General features: G+C 37.5%; 1 protein-coding gene across 1 annotated transcript in view; it reads left to right on the forward strand.

Moving 5' to 3' along the window:
* Nucleotides 1-2,795: 2,795 nt before the first annotated feature.
* Nucleotides 2,796-17,815, forward strand: part of LOC135482365 (uncharacterized) — a 44,231-nt gene continuing 29,211 nt past the window's right edge. The window contains 1 exon segment of the mRNA XM_064762316.1: nucleotides 2,796-3,287. Within this exon segment, the coding sequence (XP_064618386.1) occupies nucleotides 3,281-3,287 (7 nt within the window). The 5' untranslated portion in view covers nucleotides 2,796-3,280.

The raw sequence follows: 17,815 nt of genomic DNA on the forward strand, positions 1-17,815 counted from the left end.
AAGAGGCAGATATAAGTATAGTGACACTAAAACTGCATGGCATCATGCTAGACGTGACATTAATATCCTCAGGCTATCAATCCATTAATTGACTGGCTAAGTAACTGAACGTCCACAAAAAAGGTAACGTTTATAGGCCTACAGACTGCACAAAATGTTGACATACATGAACATATGCATCCGTCGTATAAGTGAAAAACTCTTGAGTACAACCTTAAACATCAATCAGTTGAAAATGATGTCTATCAGAGAACTGAGAAGCTTGTACCACCCATACTCACGCAGAAAAGTATACTGAATTTACTTATGACAAGGCATGTCATGAACTTTTCAGGATTTGAAGGGGAAAATGCGGTCCATATCAAACGAACGGCTAAAGATGCTATATTTGAAATTGTAAAACACATACACCCCTTTCGGGTTAAAAAGAACACTTCCAGCCCATGCAGTGTAAAGATATATTATGTAAAAGTTGGAAGACTTTAAATCAAACTCCCCGCAGAAAAGAAAAATTAACTCCGAATACGTGAAAACTGTAGAGGTTTTCTACCCAATATGTGCATGCTTTTGCGTATATACATACATACATACAGTTATATTGATAGCAATCTGCATGGAGTTACAACTCATATGATCGAACACATAAACTAATACCATAAATAAATTCAAAATTCCAAAATTCCGTGTTATTCTCTTTTTCAACGTATTTGTTTTTGGATAACATTGCTTTCCTTTGCTAGAAACGTGTTGAATGAAATAGGTTAAAGTTCATATTACAAATATATAGGTTTATACACGTCCGCCTCTCTTTGTTTGTGATTTGGGATTGGTTATAATTCGTATAAGTTTTAGCATTTTTGAAATCACCTCTGCAGATTTAAATACCATGCACCTATGCAGACTGTGAAATTAACGTCAGTGGGATTGGAAGGCTTCACGATAAAACATGTCAACAAGACATTCAAATACAAGGCCGGCGTTACGTAATTCAGACCAAACAGAGTAACCGGCCTTTATTCTTGAATAAATAGATTTCTTTCTGTATGGAGAATTTTACAAAGAGTGAACCTCTCCTTGACAAAAGCCGTATTTATAGAACTTATAGATGTACAGTTATTACAATATAAAGATCAAGTACCAACACTGTCCTTCTCCATTATAACCCACGTGTACGAGGTTACGGATCGTTGAACATAGCGTAGCACTTCCACATATGTGTATGTTCAACGTTGGGCTTTTTCGCTGGGTTTATATATACCAGCTGTATATTAATTCACGCATGCAAGCGGAGATCAGTGGCCAAAAATACTTCCATGTGTCATATGTACCCATGACCATTATATTCAATAAAATCAAAAATTATTCACATGCATATTTTGTTGAGATTTATACAGCCTTGTCCATGCATTTCGCATCCAGTGTCAATGAATATCATACCATATCGAAACCAGTTGTTCATTTTCTTAACTGTCTCCATATTTATCATCCACATAGTCAAAATATATATCACTATATACATTCAAACAAACTTTGCATTTATTGCCTGGAACACGAACTTTTAATTTATTTTCTTCATAGCATTGATAAGCTCCTTCTTAATCCCTCAAATTCTATACCCTTCTCTCGACATCATTAGAAAGTGAAATAAATAGACACATGAATTATTTTTACATGCACCGTAAATCTGAACGTGTTCGAGTGCTGGATCGAGTGTTCTAAAACCTTAAGTGATAAATTTAAATTAGATAGCGTACTATTGTGTACAGTAATCGTATTGTGGGAAAGACGATACACACTGTGTCGAGCTGTAAGCACGCTGATAACAGTATTGAGATGTACGCATGCCGAACGAGAAGTTACTTCCGATTGCTTATTGATGTTCATCTCTTGGATTATCCCCTACTTATGCGACACTTATGCATCTCCGGGAGAATACACCGGAAGGGGTAATAAAAGAATCTTCAATGGGCTTTTGTAAGCACTTCCTGTGCAACACGTGCACGTTACATGTAAATGTGCACGTTTACCTACACGTATACACGCCCAGGCAGCAGTGTGCGGGATTAACATTTTGTGGCTGCACACATGATCGATGGGAGTGGGTTGATGATTTCTCACCGAGACGGTAAACGATTGGCTAGAGGGGTGGCTGGTTGACTTATAGATATAGTGATTGACGGATTTGATTATAAACCTCATAAGCTTATGCTGGCCTATACTGTGATGAATTACTGTTGGGTATCACATGCATGTACTCTGAATGCACCCACGTGTACTTGGATTGTGAATTGATTGATTTTCCCCACACATAAGCTGATTGCCTGGTTGAACGGCTGGCTGACTGATCAAATGAATGATTGTTTCATTAGCGAATTGATTGATGATTTTGTACAGATTTTCACACAGTGTGAAAATGATGGAACAGTCGCGCGTGTCTGCGTCTCTTCTTTTATTTATTTATTTATTTTTTTTAATCGTGGATGCGAATAATATCCCGTCACAAACTATTAATTACTTAGATATGTTCACGTCTGATGGCAAAAAGTTAAAAGTGTCATTCATCACTGCTGACTGAGTGAATTACAGACATAATAACTGGTCCGTATAAAGTGTACAAATCACACGAACGTCTCTGGCTTTATAGTACGTGTGCTTTGCCAGCACATCGTCTTTTGATGTAATTTATAGTGAGGCCTTAGTTTTGAAGTTCTTTTGTTTGATGAAGAAAACTCTCGGCAAATGTTCGTACTAAGTCATAGCACATGGCTCCTGTAGTCGCTAAATTTGGACTCCCGGTCAAACTCTACACCTTTAGCTGTTGCTCTGAAACTGTTGAAGCAAAAGCAGGGACAGTGGCATTCGCTCTCACACACGACACTTGGAGCCGTGCCAATTGCCGAACTCTGGTACGTCACTCCAAAGCGTTGTGACACGCCAGTGCGTTCAGGTGTTGGCTTACCTGGCACAGGCAAGAAACTCACTGAGATTTTTACAGGACGCTTTTTACCTGGCGTTGAGAGAGCTCTGTTAAATCAACCAAGTTATATACGAACGACATCGCGGACGTTTACTGAACCCACAGAGTGATGTGTGTGGGTGAAGAGTGATACCAATTCTAACTGAGTGGAAATTTACAGTTGTGTGTGTTTCGTTTTGGCCCGCGGGGGACTGAGTACGGTGTGTGACGGATCGAGGGACCCCGGCCTGGGTCAGGCGGGCATGGACCGGAGGGAGTACGGGCACTAAAAACACCCGGCCTGCCACACGGCTTGCGTAGAACATGGCGCGTAAGTATCCAAACTAATTCGATTTCTTTCTCAGTGAACTTCACAGCGAAATCAAACTTGCTCATGGCAGACCACGTGTTTATATATGGGATGGTCAGTGGCAAAGAATAGGCGGGGGCTATGTCAGAGTGACATTTAGGTGGGAGTTCATTACCGAATATCTTGATTACCGTAGTTGGTGATATGTCACTCAAACAGCACTGCACAGCGTGATCATGTAGGCCAAACACACTGCGGACACTAACACCTGTTTTTTGACATGTATATATTCATAACATGTTAAGGTGTCATATATCCGATTAATGGACATCAGTAAGCTTTACTTGTATCCCGATACTATACTTGAGTTAGTTGACCTGTATAGAGAGTATAGGCCTATGGCCTTATTGCATTTGTTTATTTTCATTATTCATTATTTCTTTGATTTTTGGCTTTTACTTGTTGTTGCGCCTTTTTTTTTCATAACAAGCAAGTCAATTGTAAAAGTTGTGGGCTTGAGGTGTTGGGTAGCAATGTAAAGGATAGGTACACATAATTAAGGTGTATATATATACATAAATGCGTATGTGTTAATGTAGATGCATGCGGTATATGATGAGTGCTAATACTGTCAAGTTACTCAATTACTGTGGTATTAAGACATATGATTGTGTGCCCTGCCGGGGTCAGCACAAGGACGTGCAAACAGGTTTACATTGATGGGGTAATTATGTCACAATCAGCTTTGTCAAATTTTCTTTTTTTAAAACTTTTTAATTACACTGTATGAAGAAGTTCGGCAAATTCCTGGGCTAGGCCGCTAGATGTGGTCTTTAAAGGATGGGGATGTAGGCAAGAGAGAGTAATAAATAGTTTTGTAATCTTGTTATTGTGAGATGCTCATTAAAATGTGAATTCAAGTCCTTTTCGTGCTGGCTTCCCCTCCAGCCATATGTGGGAGGGTCTGCCTGCAACCTACGGATGGTCGCAGGTTTTCCCCAGGTTCTGTTCAGTTCCTCTAACCATAATCCTGGCCACCATTGTATAAGTGAAATATTTTTGAGTACGGCATAAAATGGCAATCAAATTAAAACCCATTAAAATGCGTGGTCAGTAAGCATTTAAATTGTTAAAAATCCAGTGTTCTGAAGTTTAGGTTGCAGCCATTACTTGTTGTTGATCCACTTCTCAGATGTATATTGAGAAAAACGGATTCTTAAATGAACTGACATGATATTTTATATTGATGAATATATAGTAGTGATTTGATAATACAAGTACATGTTTGTACTAATTGATTATGTTTTACCTATACCGATTAATTATTATAGTATCAGAACTTTTAACTGTACTGTCCTTATTTGTGATGATAGAGCTTGAAAACCACCAGTCTGTCTTTTGTTATATTTTAATGGACATTTGGAATATCAAACACATTTGACATTTAACTACGCAAACAGCACAACTTTCTTCCTGGAATAGAAAAGAGCCTGTGTAGATATCAACTGTGCATTTTTACATAGATGATATGCGTACCTGTATATTTATTTATTTATTTGATTGGTGTTTTACGCCATACTCAAGAATATTTCACTTATGTGACGGTGCCAGCATTATGATGGGAGGAAACAGGGCACAGTCCAGAAGAAACCCCTGACCATCAGCAGGTTGCTGACAGACCTTCTCATGTACGTCTGGAGAGGAAGCCAGCTGGTTTTGAACTCACAGCGGCTGCATTGGTGAGAGGCTTCTGGGTCATTATGCTGCGCTAGCGCACTAACAAACTGAGCCACGGAGGCCACCCTGTACGTTTATAGTTTCATTGCTAGTCACTTTGGCGTGTAATATTTTAATAATCACTGTTAAGTTGTAACTGATAGTAGTTCTTGTATCGTCACAGTATTTGTTAAGCTTGATGTCCTGGCATGGTAGATAATATGCTTCAGTGACATTATTGAGATTATGTGACTAGTGAGCTAATGGGCTACAAAACTCACGAATTATTAAGTTAAGATTCAGCCTAAGCCATGTCCACATCAGTAACAGTTAGAAAATGTTACAGGAGTTTTTCATAGCAGTTAACTGTTTTACGAAAGCACCCCTATACAAGTCCATGTCAACTAGAAAGCATGTATTAAGTATGATATGCACAAATGATTCTCCCCAGAACTGGTTTAGATCGTGGGTTTAATGCACTCTATGTGACACTTAATACCATAAAGCCTCCATGATTGGTGTGACAAAACAGTTTTCCTGACTTTTGTGACGCCTCCAACCACGAAAAGTCTGATGTCGAGAGTAAATGGACATGAATTTCCAGGGTGATAATTTTATTGGGTAGGATGACCTTAAAGCAGTCAGGCAGGGAGCACATGGTAGACCTGGCCTTTGTGATGTACACTGTACCCTTGATCCCACTCACCATTCATTTTGTACACACAAAAAGCTAGATATACTGGCATTTATTGTGATGCTTACTGCATAGAATATCTTTTTTACATAACAGCTCATAATAGTTTTGGAATATAGTGGACCTATGGTTGAGGCTTTTTGTTCTTATAGAGATGACTTTTCAAATACTTGTCACTCAGACTAGGGTGGCATTTAGGCTGCAAACTGATCAGACTGCATAATCTGATTAGGATGGGATTTAGATGTGTGGATAATCTGATCAGGAAATTATTCAGGATGTAAGTAAGATGAGTGAATAATCTGGACAGGATGTGAGTAAGATGAGTGGATAATCTGATCAGGATGTGAGTAAGATGAGTGGATAATCTGATCAGGATGTGAGTAAGGTGAGTGGATAATCTGATCAGGATGTGAGTAAGATGAGTGAATAATCTGATCAGGAAGTGAGTAAAATGAGTGGATAATCTGATCAGGAAGTGAGTAAGATGAGAGGATAATCTGATCAGGATGTGAGTAATATGAGAGGATAATCTGATCAGGAAGTGAGTAAAATGAGAGGATAATCTGATCAGGATGTGAGTAAAATGAGTGGATAATCTGATCAGGATGTGAGTAAGGTGAGTGGATAATCTGATCAGGATGTGAGTAAGGTGAGTGGATAAACTGATCTGGATGGAAGTAAGATGAGTGGATAATCTGATCAGGATGTGAGTAAGATGAGAGGATAATCTGATCAGGATGTGAATAAGATGAGTGGATAATCTTATCAGGATGAGAGTAAAATGAGAGGATAATCTGATCAGGATGTGAGTAAGGTGAGTGGATAAACTGATCTGGATGGAAGTAATATGAGTGGATAATCTGATCAGGATGTGAGTAATATGAGTGGATAATCTGATCAGGATGTGAGTAAGATGAGTGGATAATCTGATCAGGATGTGAGTAAGATGAGTGGATAATCTTATCAGGATGTGAGTAAGGTGAGTGGATAATCTTATCAGGATGAGAGTAAAATTAGTGGATAATCTGATAATGTTTCAGTTATGGGTTTAGCATTTTGAGTGTAGAACTTTCTTTGACAAACTGAATGGACTAACGCTGCCATCCAACCGGCTGAGGTTCATATCGGCAGCATGGGTAAATACTTCCTCTCCCAAACCAACCAGTGATGTAAGAGGAAATTACACACTGTGGCACAACCACTAATGACACGATTAAGATAACGCACAATGCTGGCAAATCATCGTGTTCATGCACATTATGTGGACTGAAGAATTATTCCTGCAATTTCTCTTTTTTTTTTTTGATAGAAGTTTAAACTATTTTAACTTGATGCTAAGCACTTCTAAGAAGGTGTGCTTGTTTATGTTCTTGTTTATGTTTATCCTGATGGATATTGTGATCTGATAACATTCAGCTTGCATCTTTCTTTGTGGTGAAATGGGTGGTGGTGGGGGTGGGGGGGGGCTGTGTGGCTTAGGAGAGGTGGGGGTAACAGGCCAGAGCCTCTCATCAGTATTGTCGCTGTGAGTTCAAGCCCAGTTCATACTGGCTTCCAGTCCGGCTGTAAATGGGAAGGTCTGCCAGCAACCTGTGGATGATCGTGAGTTTGCCCTGGGCTCTGCTCAGTCTCCTCCCACCAGATTGCTGGCCACCGTCATATATGGGAAATATTCTTGAGTATGGCGTAAACCAACAGTCAGATAAATAATATTGATTCTGGTGAAATGATCTGTTTTCCTCAACATATTCCGTCTTGAAACTATTAATTTCTTATTAATGAATAGTGTCTTTCCTAATGACTGCAAGCTCAGTGACATTGATACACCCAATTGTGTGATGTTGTGTCATGCATTGTCAGTCTTGACTAACATGGTGCGCTTAATTAATTGTTACCTGGTAACTTTTCTCGCATACTCGTGCTTATATTTTGCAGCTGTGTATTTGCAGGATATATTTCGGCAGTGACATGAGTAGTCAAAATTAACCACCTCACTGGGGGGATGCTGGAACAGCACAGATTCCCAAGAGGACTCTCACCAATGTGATGGTTGTGAGTTCAAGTCCAGCTCATTTGGGGTTCCTCTCCAGTCGTATGTTGGATGGTAGTGGGTTCCGCTACTCATCTTCCTCAATGTTTAAATTTGGTTCTTCAGTTAAATGAAGGAAATCATGATGAAACTGATGTACAATTTAAAAGATTGACAGGTTTTAATCCCAAACTCTGTATAACATAATTCTGCCCCCTGACTGTCAGATAGAATCAGTCGGATATTAATCAGTCTGACTCTGCCCAGCCATAATTTTATCAAAGTCTCCTTCTTTGAGACCTGGTCCAATATGGTTATGGGTGGTATTAATGCGAAAGGGGGATTGCTGGCAGTGTCTTTAGTGCTGGACTTATCATTTTCTTGTATATTGTTTGAAGGAGTCAGACCTAAGGCAGCAGTGTTTCAGTCATTGATCAGTGGACTTTCAAGTGGTTAATGTGTGTGGGGAAAACATTGATGGTTGACTTGAGTGTTGATACTATGTTGATAACATGTGGAATGACATGGAGATCTATACATGTATAATGAGTAATGTAAGTAAAGTATCAACATATCAACAGAGGCTAAGAAACAGTGTCATAATTCTCTAGACCAAACTAGTGTTAAAAAGAAGTTATTGAGTCTAGGTGAAAAAACAGTTTTCAAAGGAGTTGAAATTCTGTGGCATTTTCCCCAGACATTTGAAGTTCAGACATTTGTGGGTGCAGTCTGAACTTTAAGGATCTTGGGTAAAACTCTTTAACATTCCATGCAATTAAGTTGACGTATGCGGACATAAAATCTTAACATACACCGGTCTGCCAAAGGCAAAAATACCATGCAGGAAAAAGTAACTGTCCTTTCTTACCACCTGCGCACAGCGTGTGAAAACTCTTAATTACACCCAGCATAATTGCAACAAAGCCTAATTGTTATTAAGGAAAAAGTACTGAATAGCCTTTTGACAGAAATGAAAGATATTTTTTTTTCCATCATTATGTTTTGTCAAACTTATTCGTGTCCTATTTGATTGAATGGAGACTGGTTCTTCTGATTTTTATGGATGTGGTATGCAATGAAATGATGTGTTGGACTAATTTGGCCCATTGATTACATCTGCCATTTCCAGGCTGTGCTATTTGATTAGGTTATGAATTGACCATCATTAATTTGCCTGCATACTTGTTGTAAATAAGAGGGAAGCGCCTCGGGGCTGTGTTGTTCCGATGCTTGTCTTTTGGTTGTTAGGACATACATGGTGTGGGATCAATCCTTGCTGTGAACAAGGAAATGGTGTATTGCCTGGCGCTTACTCTTCATGGGGCCTTGCTGACAATAAGGAGTCATCATTAAAGACCATTTACCTTGCACCAACATTGGTGTGCATGTGTATATCTGTGTGTCACACTTTGTAAAGATCCGTTCATCAGTGACTTGCCCAACATTGGTGTGAATGTGTGTATTTGTGTGTCACACGTTGTAAAGATCCGTTCATCAGTGACTTGCCCAACATTGGTGTGCATGTGTATATCTGTGTGTCACACTTTGTAAGGATCCGTTCATCAGTGACTTGCCCAACATTGGTGTGAATGTGTGTATTTGTGTGTCACACGTTGTAAAGATCCGTTCATCAGTGACTTGACTAACATTGGTGTGCATGTGTATATCTGTGTGTCACACTTTGTAAAGATCCGTTCATCAATGACTTGCCCAACATTGGTGTGAATGTGTGTATTTGTGTGTCACACGTTGTAAAGATCCGTTCGTCAGTGACTTGCCTAACATTGGTGTGCATGTGTATATCTGTGTGTCACACCTTGTAAAGATCCGTTCATCAGTGACTTGCCCAACATTGGTGTGCATGTGTATATCTGTGTGTCACACTTTGTAAAGATCTGTTCATCAGTGACTTGCCCAACATTGGTGTGTATGTGTATATCTGTGTGTTACACTTTGTAAAGATCCATTCATCAGTGACTTGCCCAACATTGGTGTGCATGTGCATGTCTGTGTGTTACACTTTGTAAAGATCCATTCATCAGTGACTTGCCCAACATTGGTGTGCATGTGCATGTCTGTGTGTCACACTTTGTAAAGATCCATTCATCAGTGACTTGCCCAAGATTGGTGGTTTTCCCCAGGCACTTCATTTTCCTCCACCCACAAAATTGACTGCCACAGTGTCCGTGAATAATTGTTGAATATAGTGCTACGTAACAATGAAGTAAATAAAGTAAAAAAGTTTGTTTTCATTGTCAAAGCTGAGCTAGCTGTTGGGGATCTTTGAATTTATTATTGGCTATTCCAGTTTTTTCTTTGACTCATATACATATAAAAATTTAATAAACGAACCTGACCTGGATGATTTTGAGATCAAAAACTAAATACTTAACTCCAAAGAACTGGAAATACTGTATTTTTTTCTTTAAAATTAGCATGTAAAACTGTATTTTTAGAAGAAAAAAAGTGATATAATATGATACTTTTGGAGCTGAAATTTCCCATATTACAATAGGGTAATATACTACATTCCAAACAAACCTAAAGGCATCTTTCAAATGTGAGCAGAACTCTCAGCAACAACAGAACTTGGCAACAAAAGCACTCTTAGCAACAACAGAACTCAGCAAAAACAGAACTCTCAGCAACAGCAAAATGAGTAAATTATATTCAAAATAATAGGTCAAATGCTGTAATGGGTTGTACATGTATGTATTAAAAGACAGCCACAATATTTTCAGGCTACTTATATTAGTACATGTACACTGTGAATTTATTCTACACAGAGCTAGAGACATGATCATGCAGGTTGAATAGTATACTCTTATCCCATGTCCAGTGTAAAGTTGTCAACCGTGGGACATGCCGTCGCCTTAATTCTTACAGTTTTGTCTTGACAGATTGAATCAATCATGCTAGCCATAGTTATTGTTAAAAGCTCTCTGTATCCCCCCCCCCCCACACACACACACCTCCCCACCCCAGTATAGCAGTCACAACTAATGCCATGCATGCAGTACCAGAGCTAGATGAATTGTAAAGTGTTAAAAGCTTTATGCTCAAGTCCTTATTGTCCTAGGTGGCTTTATTGATTACAAACTGTACACTATAGCTCAATCTCCAGGCTGGCATAATTATAGGTGGAGGTGTAGTTGTGGGTCGGAACTCCTGATTTAGCTATGGATATGCTCTCCCGAATGAACACAGATCTAAGGATTATGTAAACAAACAAATATTGAACTGAAGGGCTCAGAATTCCTTAGCATGGCTCATAAGCATGGATAACTGCTCTGATAAAGCTTTTCCTTCAGCCTACTGTGTGCAGTGCACATAATGTCAGCATGAATGTATATTGTGTACATTATGTCTGTGGTTACTTGGAAGGCTTTACCTGTTACATGCCCAAGTTTATAAAAACTCCATTTTGTTTTGAGAGGTTTCATAATATGGCGCGTATGCCTGTTCCCAGAAACAAATGAATCATCGGGCCCATACTTATCAGATGTCCGAAGATTTGAGTCAAACATTTTAACACAGCTACAATTAAAATTTTTTCTCTAGAAAGTTTGAAAATTTGAAAACTGGTTATTTACTGCAGAACAATGTACCATCCACAGTTTGAGTTCTTTCCTGTCCTGAGTTTGGCTTTTTAAACACTGGAAAATAATTTATGACTTAAATCTTAAGTTGCTTAATAAAGACAACCCCAAGTGCATGATAGCTTGAACACCTGCTGGTGATCAATTCCTTTTTCACAAAATGCCAGGGTTATGAAATCATCAAGAATTGGAATCAAACCAACAAATCGGCTTATCAATAGTTTCCCTGCATTGAGTGTTTGTGTTAAATTTGATTGACAGTGTCAAACAAATATTTTTTTTTACATACACATGTGTCAGAAGGGCATTCAGTTTCGCTCCAGTTGGATGATGTGGGCTTAGAATTTCCATTTAAATGATTTGCTCATTATTTAATAATTAACCTCTTTCTCTGTGAAAAATTTTCATGTAGCTATTTATCGTATTGATTACAATAACTCATTCTTACATGTGGACATAAAAAAAAAATGAAGTATTCTGCAAAACAATGACATTAAACCCCAAATGTTCATTCATTCATTCAAAAAAAGCAACATGCTTACACATGGTGTATTGATTCTTTGTTTTTGGTGTATGTAGAAGGACATACACATCTTCGCGCTATAGTTGCAATAGTTTAGTACAGCTTATTGCAATTTTTTAACTTCATTTTAATGCACATATATAATTCCCATTACAAATAAATTCTGTTTGGAATCTTTTGTCTGATCTGATCTTAGATATATACAGTCCGCAAATCCAAATCTTGATCTGCAGACAATATCACTGGTACAACTATTGCTAAAGATGTGTTATATTTTCTCTGTTGATTTTGAAAATAGATATACTAACAAGTAAGTATTTTGCACTGTGAATTAATCTGTCTTGGCGTTCTGTTGAAGAATTGTTAAAGATTAGAAAGTTCTATATATGTATATGTAACATTGTAACGAACTTCATTCTGGGCTGTCTCATGTCATGGTTTTGCACAAAATTCTGCTTGTCAGTTTTTTTTTTAACTTATGTCATAAATCATGTCGCCTTGTGTGGTTTATAGCCAGATATCGTCATTGATGTAAAAAAAAAAAAAAAAATTGAAAAGAATTTACGTAGTTTCGAGAATGGCGTCGGGGATTGAATCCTGTTAGATAACCGGCAAGTTCTCTCATTTTCCTCTCAACTAGCGAGCCTGTATACCCCTGGCCTGTGCTATGCATATGAAATAATCTTGACTGCTGTGTTGAAAATGCCTGTCAAATAAACAAATAAATCACTTTTGCTAATCTTGTGTGCTGTGTTATATGTGTTCTCAGTACCCTGTTGGCCAAAGTTCAGTTTGTTTTCTCCGATCGTGTTGAGTTCCTAATCCTGGCTTACCTCAATCTTTTTAAGTTTTATTGCCACTTTGCCTGTTTCAAGATAAAATTTATCTCCAATTAATGAAAATACTTCAGAATTATTGTTGTGAAATCTTTTTAGTGGAGTTGGTGTCTTTGCCTGGATAAATACAAGCTTTGATATGATTCCTGTCGTTTTTGAGGCTATTACATCAGAGTTAAAGGTGTAGGACAGCAACCCAAAAGCTAGTATACACATGATGGGATTGGCTTCATTTGTGGTTTAATATATTAAAATATGTCTGAAATCTGTCTCTGAAAAAAGACTACTGATCATAAATGGTTCCATGCAAAGCTGGTACAGTGCACTGAATTCAGGAATGCATTATATGGAAGAAGCATTTTGGTGGCGGGTGGTGGCTCTTTTTTTTAGTTTAGGCTACATTGTCGTACACAGAGAGCATATATGTTAAACAGATCAAATTCCATGTGTCATACTATGAAACCAAGATATTGGTAAAAATGAGTAAAAAATAAATACAACGTGTGTGGTATATCCTGTAGTGTCTGAGGCTTTCCCATGAATTGAATGCTCTGTGTAACGTGCTTCCAACTGGATTGTGTAAACAACCTGCTTGCAGTGCTTGTATTTGCTAAGATGGGTCATCTGGCTGTATGTTAGCGGAGGTATAAGAGCCTTGATCACATCTTCCAGGGTACACTATAACTCTATATAAGCATACCTGGCTGCTTGAGGGGGAAAAATATGTCATAAAATCTGCTGTCGTTTAGAAGATGTAATCGGTACAAATCACAGTAGTTTATTTCTTTTAGCTCACTTTTTATATACCAGTATAATTTATGGGTTGTATTATGATACATGGGATTGTCTGTTTGTCTGTCCGTCTGATTAACCATAAGTAAACTTTCAAACATTACAACTATATCCACAGAATGGATTTTTTTTGCCCCTTATCACAACATCTCTAAAATTTACAGCAGCCTGCCCTTTGTTCTGAAGAAAGTCTTAATTTTGGGCTTGCGACAGGAACATCCTGTGAATTTCAATGCCTGTGGGTATATTGTGTCTTATTCACTCTACCAGGATGTACTCAGTGTTGCTTTTGTTCATGTTGTCTCAGAACATTTGTAACATTTACCTCCAGCCGCCAATTAGGAGAAACCACTGTGTTCGCCACTTAACATGACAAGTTACCAGTCCGAAGGAATGATTTAAATTGTTTCTATTGTTTAAAAGCAGGATTTATTGATGTAAAATGTTGAAGTAGAAAAATTTAGATAGTTGGCTTTTCATTGGGCCAAGTGGTTTGGATGATTCTAGTCCATACAATGTATTTGACAATCTAGTATGTTTGTCTGTCTAGAAAACCCTGTGTTAGGTTACTGAGGTTAATCAGAAGGACAGCCTTGAAAATAGGTAAAGGTTACACTGAACCGGAAACAAGAAAGATCTTGCTTTTTGTAACATTAAAGAATGTGTCATCTGATATTTGGTGCTATAGTTATGACTTACTGGATGTACTCCTCTATGCCAGCTGCAAGGCCTTGTTAGTGTGTAGTTTCATTTGCTTTGAATATTAAGGACCAAAGAATAAGGTCGATTATGAAGACCCTGTGGTAAGAAAGCTAAAAAAGATTTTTGTTATCAGCAATTAAACTGTACGCGTACGTCACACTATCTTTCCAAACAAGTGTGAGTAAATCAGAACTACAGCCAGTATGTGTAATTAACAAGTTTGTAAAATCTGTTTGTTTTTGTAAATGTGTATGTTTGTCAGTATGTATTTATAAATGTGTATGTTTGTCAGTGTGTGTTTATAAATGTGTATGTTTGTCAGTGTGTGTTTATAAATCTGTATGTTTGTAAATGGGTGTGTAAATGTGTGTGTGTTTGTACCATAAATAATGTAAGCATTGCTAACACTGAATTTGTTCAGGGAGTGAGCACATATGTATTATTTGGACAACATTATGTAGTTCAGGTTCATTTGGTATATACTATGATATATAATACACAGATGCAGTGTATGTTGTAGCAGCACTGGATGTAGGGTTTTTGTATAATACTAGAACACTGCTGCATGCATTAATTAATATGAACTGGTGCATCATAAAATCACATTCTCTCTACATTGTTCAATACATGCCTCTTGCATATTTATATGTAGCTTGTGAAAACCGATGTCTTTTTTTTAGCATATAGTACTGCCCATACAGGATATAATGTACTTGGCTTCCACTGTTATTTTTTGCATATATGATGTCGTATGTACAAAACTACGTGCAGATGTCTAGTGCACACGTACTTGTCTGCGTTAAGCAAAATATTGGAAACACTGTGTCTTTGGTAATATTGCATAGAGTGTGAAAACACAGAAGTTGAAATGAAGCGATATTTTTGTTACATGTGATCATGTGAAATGCATGAGAAGGTAGTTAATGTTTGGAACAGAAAACTCCAGCAATTCTGAGGGAATTGTCAGAGTGTAATTATGTAGACACTCTTCTATGACTTGCTGCATAGGTGATAATTGTGGTGAGTTTTTTTGATTAGTCTACACCATGCATGCTTAATTTCATACATTCTTTCTGCCACTTTTACAATTTGACGAGCTAATAAACTCATTTAGCGCTCATTTATACGTATATGTCATTCATAAGTGTGACTGTGTGCAAGGCTGAAAAAGTACCAATCATATATACCAGGGCCCTTAATGGTTTCGTGTGTCAGTATTTTCTAAATACACCATTCATCTTGGAACTAATGTGTATGCTGCTCAGAACTAATTGAGCTGGTGTGTGCCATAAAAAGTTGTGTTACTAATTGAGATAGGATAATGCATAAGGATTTTAAAAATGGTACATGCTGTTACCTTGCTTCCCACTGAGAAGTTAGAGCAAGGACTGGTTGGTCCGCTGTCAATATGTGACCGGGTGGAGTGTCATGTCTGGTGTCTTTGGCATGAAACTTCAGTGGTGGCAGCACATTGGTGGCATGGACTCGCCCTGCCAAAAAGAAGACACAGTATATGTAGTCACACAATGACTCCTCATTGCCATATTACTGAAAAATTGTGAAAGTAGACCAGATATCTCAGAGTAAACACCTTTGATCACTATTCTGCCCATACTTTTCCCAGATATAATACAGCTCTGCTAGTCTATATTTCAAAATATTTGTTGTAAAACTGTTTTCCTTCTATTATTATCAGGGCACTAATTAAGAAGTGTACATGTAGGGGTGATTATAGATTAAGTCACACGATGGCTTCTGGAAAACCACACAGTCGGTAGGCCTAATGCATGGAATGGGCTATGCTTTTTAGGACTTTTCATTACATAATCCCGGCAAGTGTTCTGCGGTCGACAAGATAGGCAAGCCGTCCAAATTTAATGCAATCTTGTGAATAGAACTAGTTAACATGATAGTTTTTTAAGTGCAGTTTACACATTTACATAGCACAAATATTTTTTTTTGTTTAGGGAACATTTCGTGTGAAAATAGTGAAAAGTTGTTGGGGTTCTATTTTAAGTACAGTGTGAACCCCAAGCATACATACATCCATATAATACATAAGAGTATTTCATTTATCACTGTGTTCATGTACTGATTGTACCGTGCACTTGTACACATTTAGAATTACGGATGTGCTGTTATCAGCTTAGTCATATCGTGTTAGTTTTAATTGTTAACACTTTTATTTAGAATGTAAACCTGTAGCACTCAGCTGTCACAGAACTGTAAAAGAAATATTGTGCAGTGTGTATAAATACAAATTCACTGCACCTTATAGAGATTAAAGAATCTTTATATACTTTAAATATTAATATTGTCAGTGTCAGTGTTCTTGACAGAGAGCATATTTACTCCTTTTCGGATTAGTCCAAAGTCAAATTTGAATTTTTTATTTAAAGACTTAACTTCAGAATCTGTTATACTACAGGCCTCTACATAAGCCTGACCATAGTTGTTCGAAAGTGGTAATACTGTTATTAAGCCATATTTTACATTTAAAATTTGAGTCAAACCCAGCAGACAACAGAGTTCAGCAAAGTACAAAATTGAAGACTTGTCTTAAAGTTAAATCTGGTAAATGGATCTAAAGTCAAACTAGAGAGAGAAGTTTAAAATGTCAGTTTTCATTGAACCATCAAAATCAGTGTTCCTAACCAAAATCCATGACTCACCTAGCTTCTGTCAAGGTAGGATAGTGGGACTGCTACTACGAAAGCTTGCAGTTTTATATTTGATTTAACTGCCTTTTTTTCCAAGCAATTATGAGTTAAAATTGGAAAGACTTTTTATGTTAAAGGCAGCACAAATATTGGTATATCAATATTTCAACTTCTGAGGCCACAAACTGCAGTTTGAGTTTTCTTTTTTGTTTTTGCATTTGATTATAGTCAAAAATTACTTTGTTGCATCTGCCCAAGATCAGGCATGCTCTTCTATGGTATGACATGTATACCGTTGAAGTCTGTAGTATGGGGTTATGGTGAGGAAAAGATTTTCATGGTTGTGTAGGTTTTGGCAATGGTTTAGAGCTTAATCTGGGTTACTATCTTGGTGTCAGATTTTAATACAAGTGAGCCATAAGAATTTGAAGACATTACCACACTCTGATAAATCAGACAGTAACTCTTGCATGTAGTCTGCTGTGCTACTACTGAAATTTCCAAATTACATGCTGCTGTTTTTTTTTATATGTTTAGGTAAATATTATATAAAAGTATCGGTACATATAAAATATATTAATATCCAAATTTGTATTAGCATTGTATGAGGGCAAAATTTGAACATTATTTCTCTATACATAGTAAGATAAGTGTTCTTTAATAAGGTGGACATTCTAATCTGGAGACAGATTTACCTTGATTTCAAACTACTTTTCATTATCTCCAGCAGTGAGTCCCATGTAATCAAGCTGACATATATTAGCTTAGCTTTTTGAGGAATGAAGGATTGATATCTGTACTAATGATTAAAGGACTTACTGTGATCCTGCTGGGAGCATCTGAGCCATAACCTTACCTTCGTTCAAGGAATTTCTAAATAAGAAAAATAGTAGGTATAACATAGAACATTGTGTCAAGTCAGCCGAGCGGAGATGAAACGTGTTTTGCGCATGACATGCAGGGCTTGACACGTAGTACGACAAAGCCTCTCGGCC

Source organism: Liolophura sinensis, chromosome 1, assembly GCF_032854445.1.
Source record: "Liolophura sinensis isolate JHLJ2023 chromosome 1, CUHK_Ljap_v2, whole genome shotgun sequence".
NCBI classification, from domain to species: domain Eukaryota; kingdom Metazoa; phylum Mollusca; class Polyplacophora; order Chitonida; family Chitonidae; genus Liolophura; species Liolophura sinensis.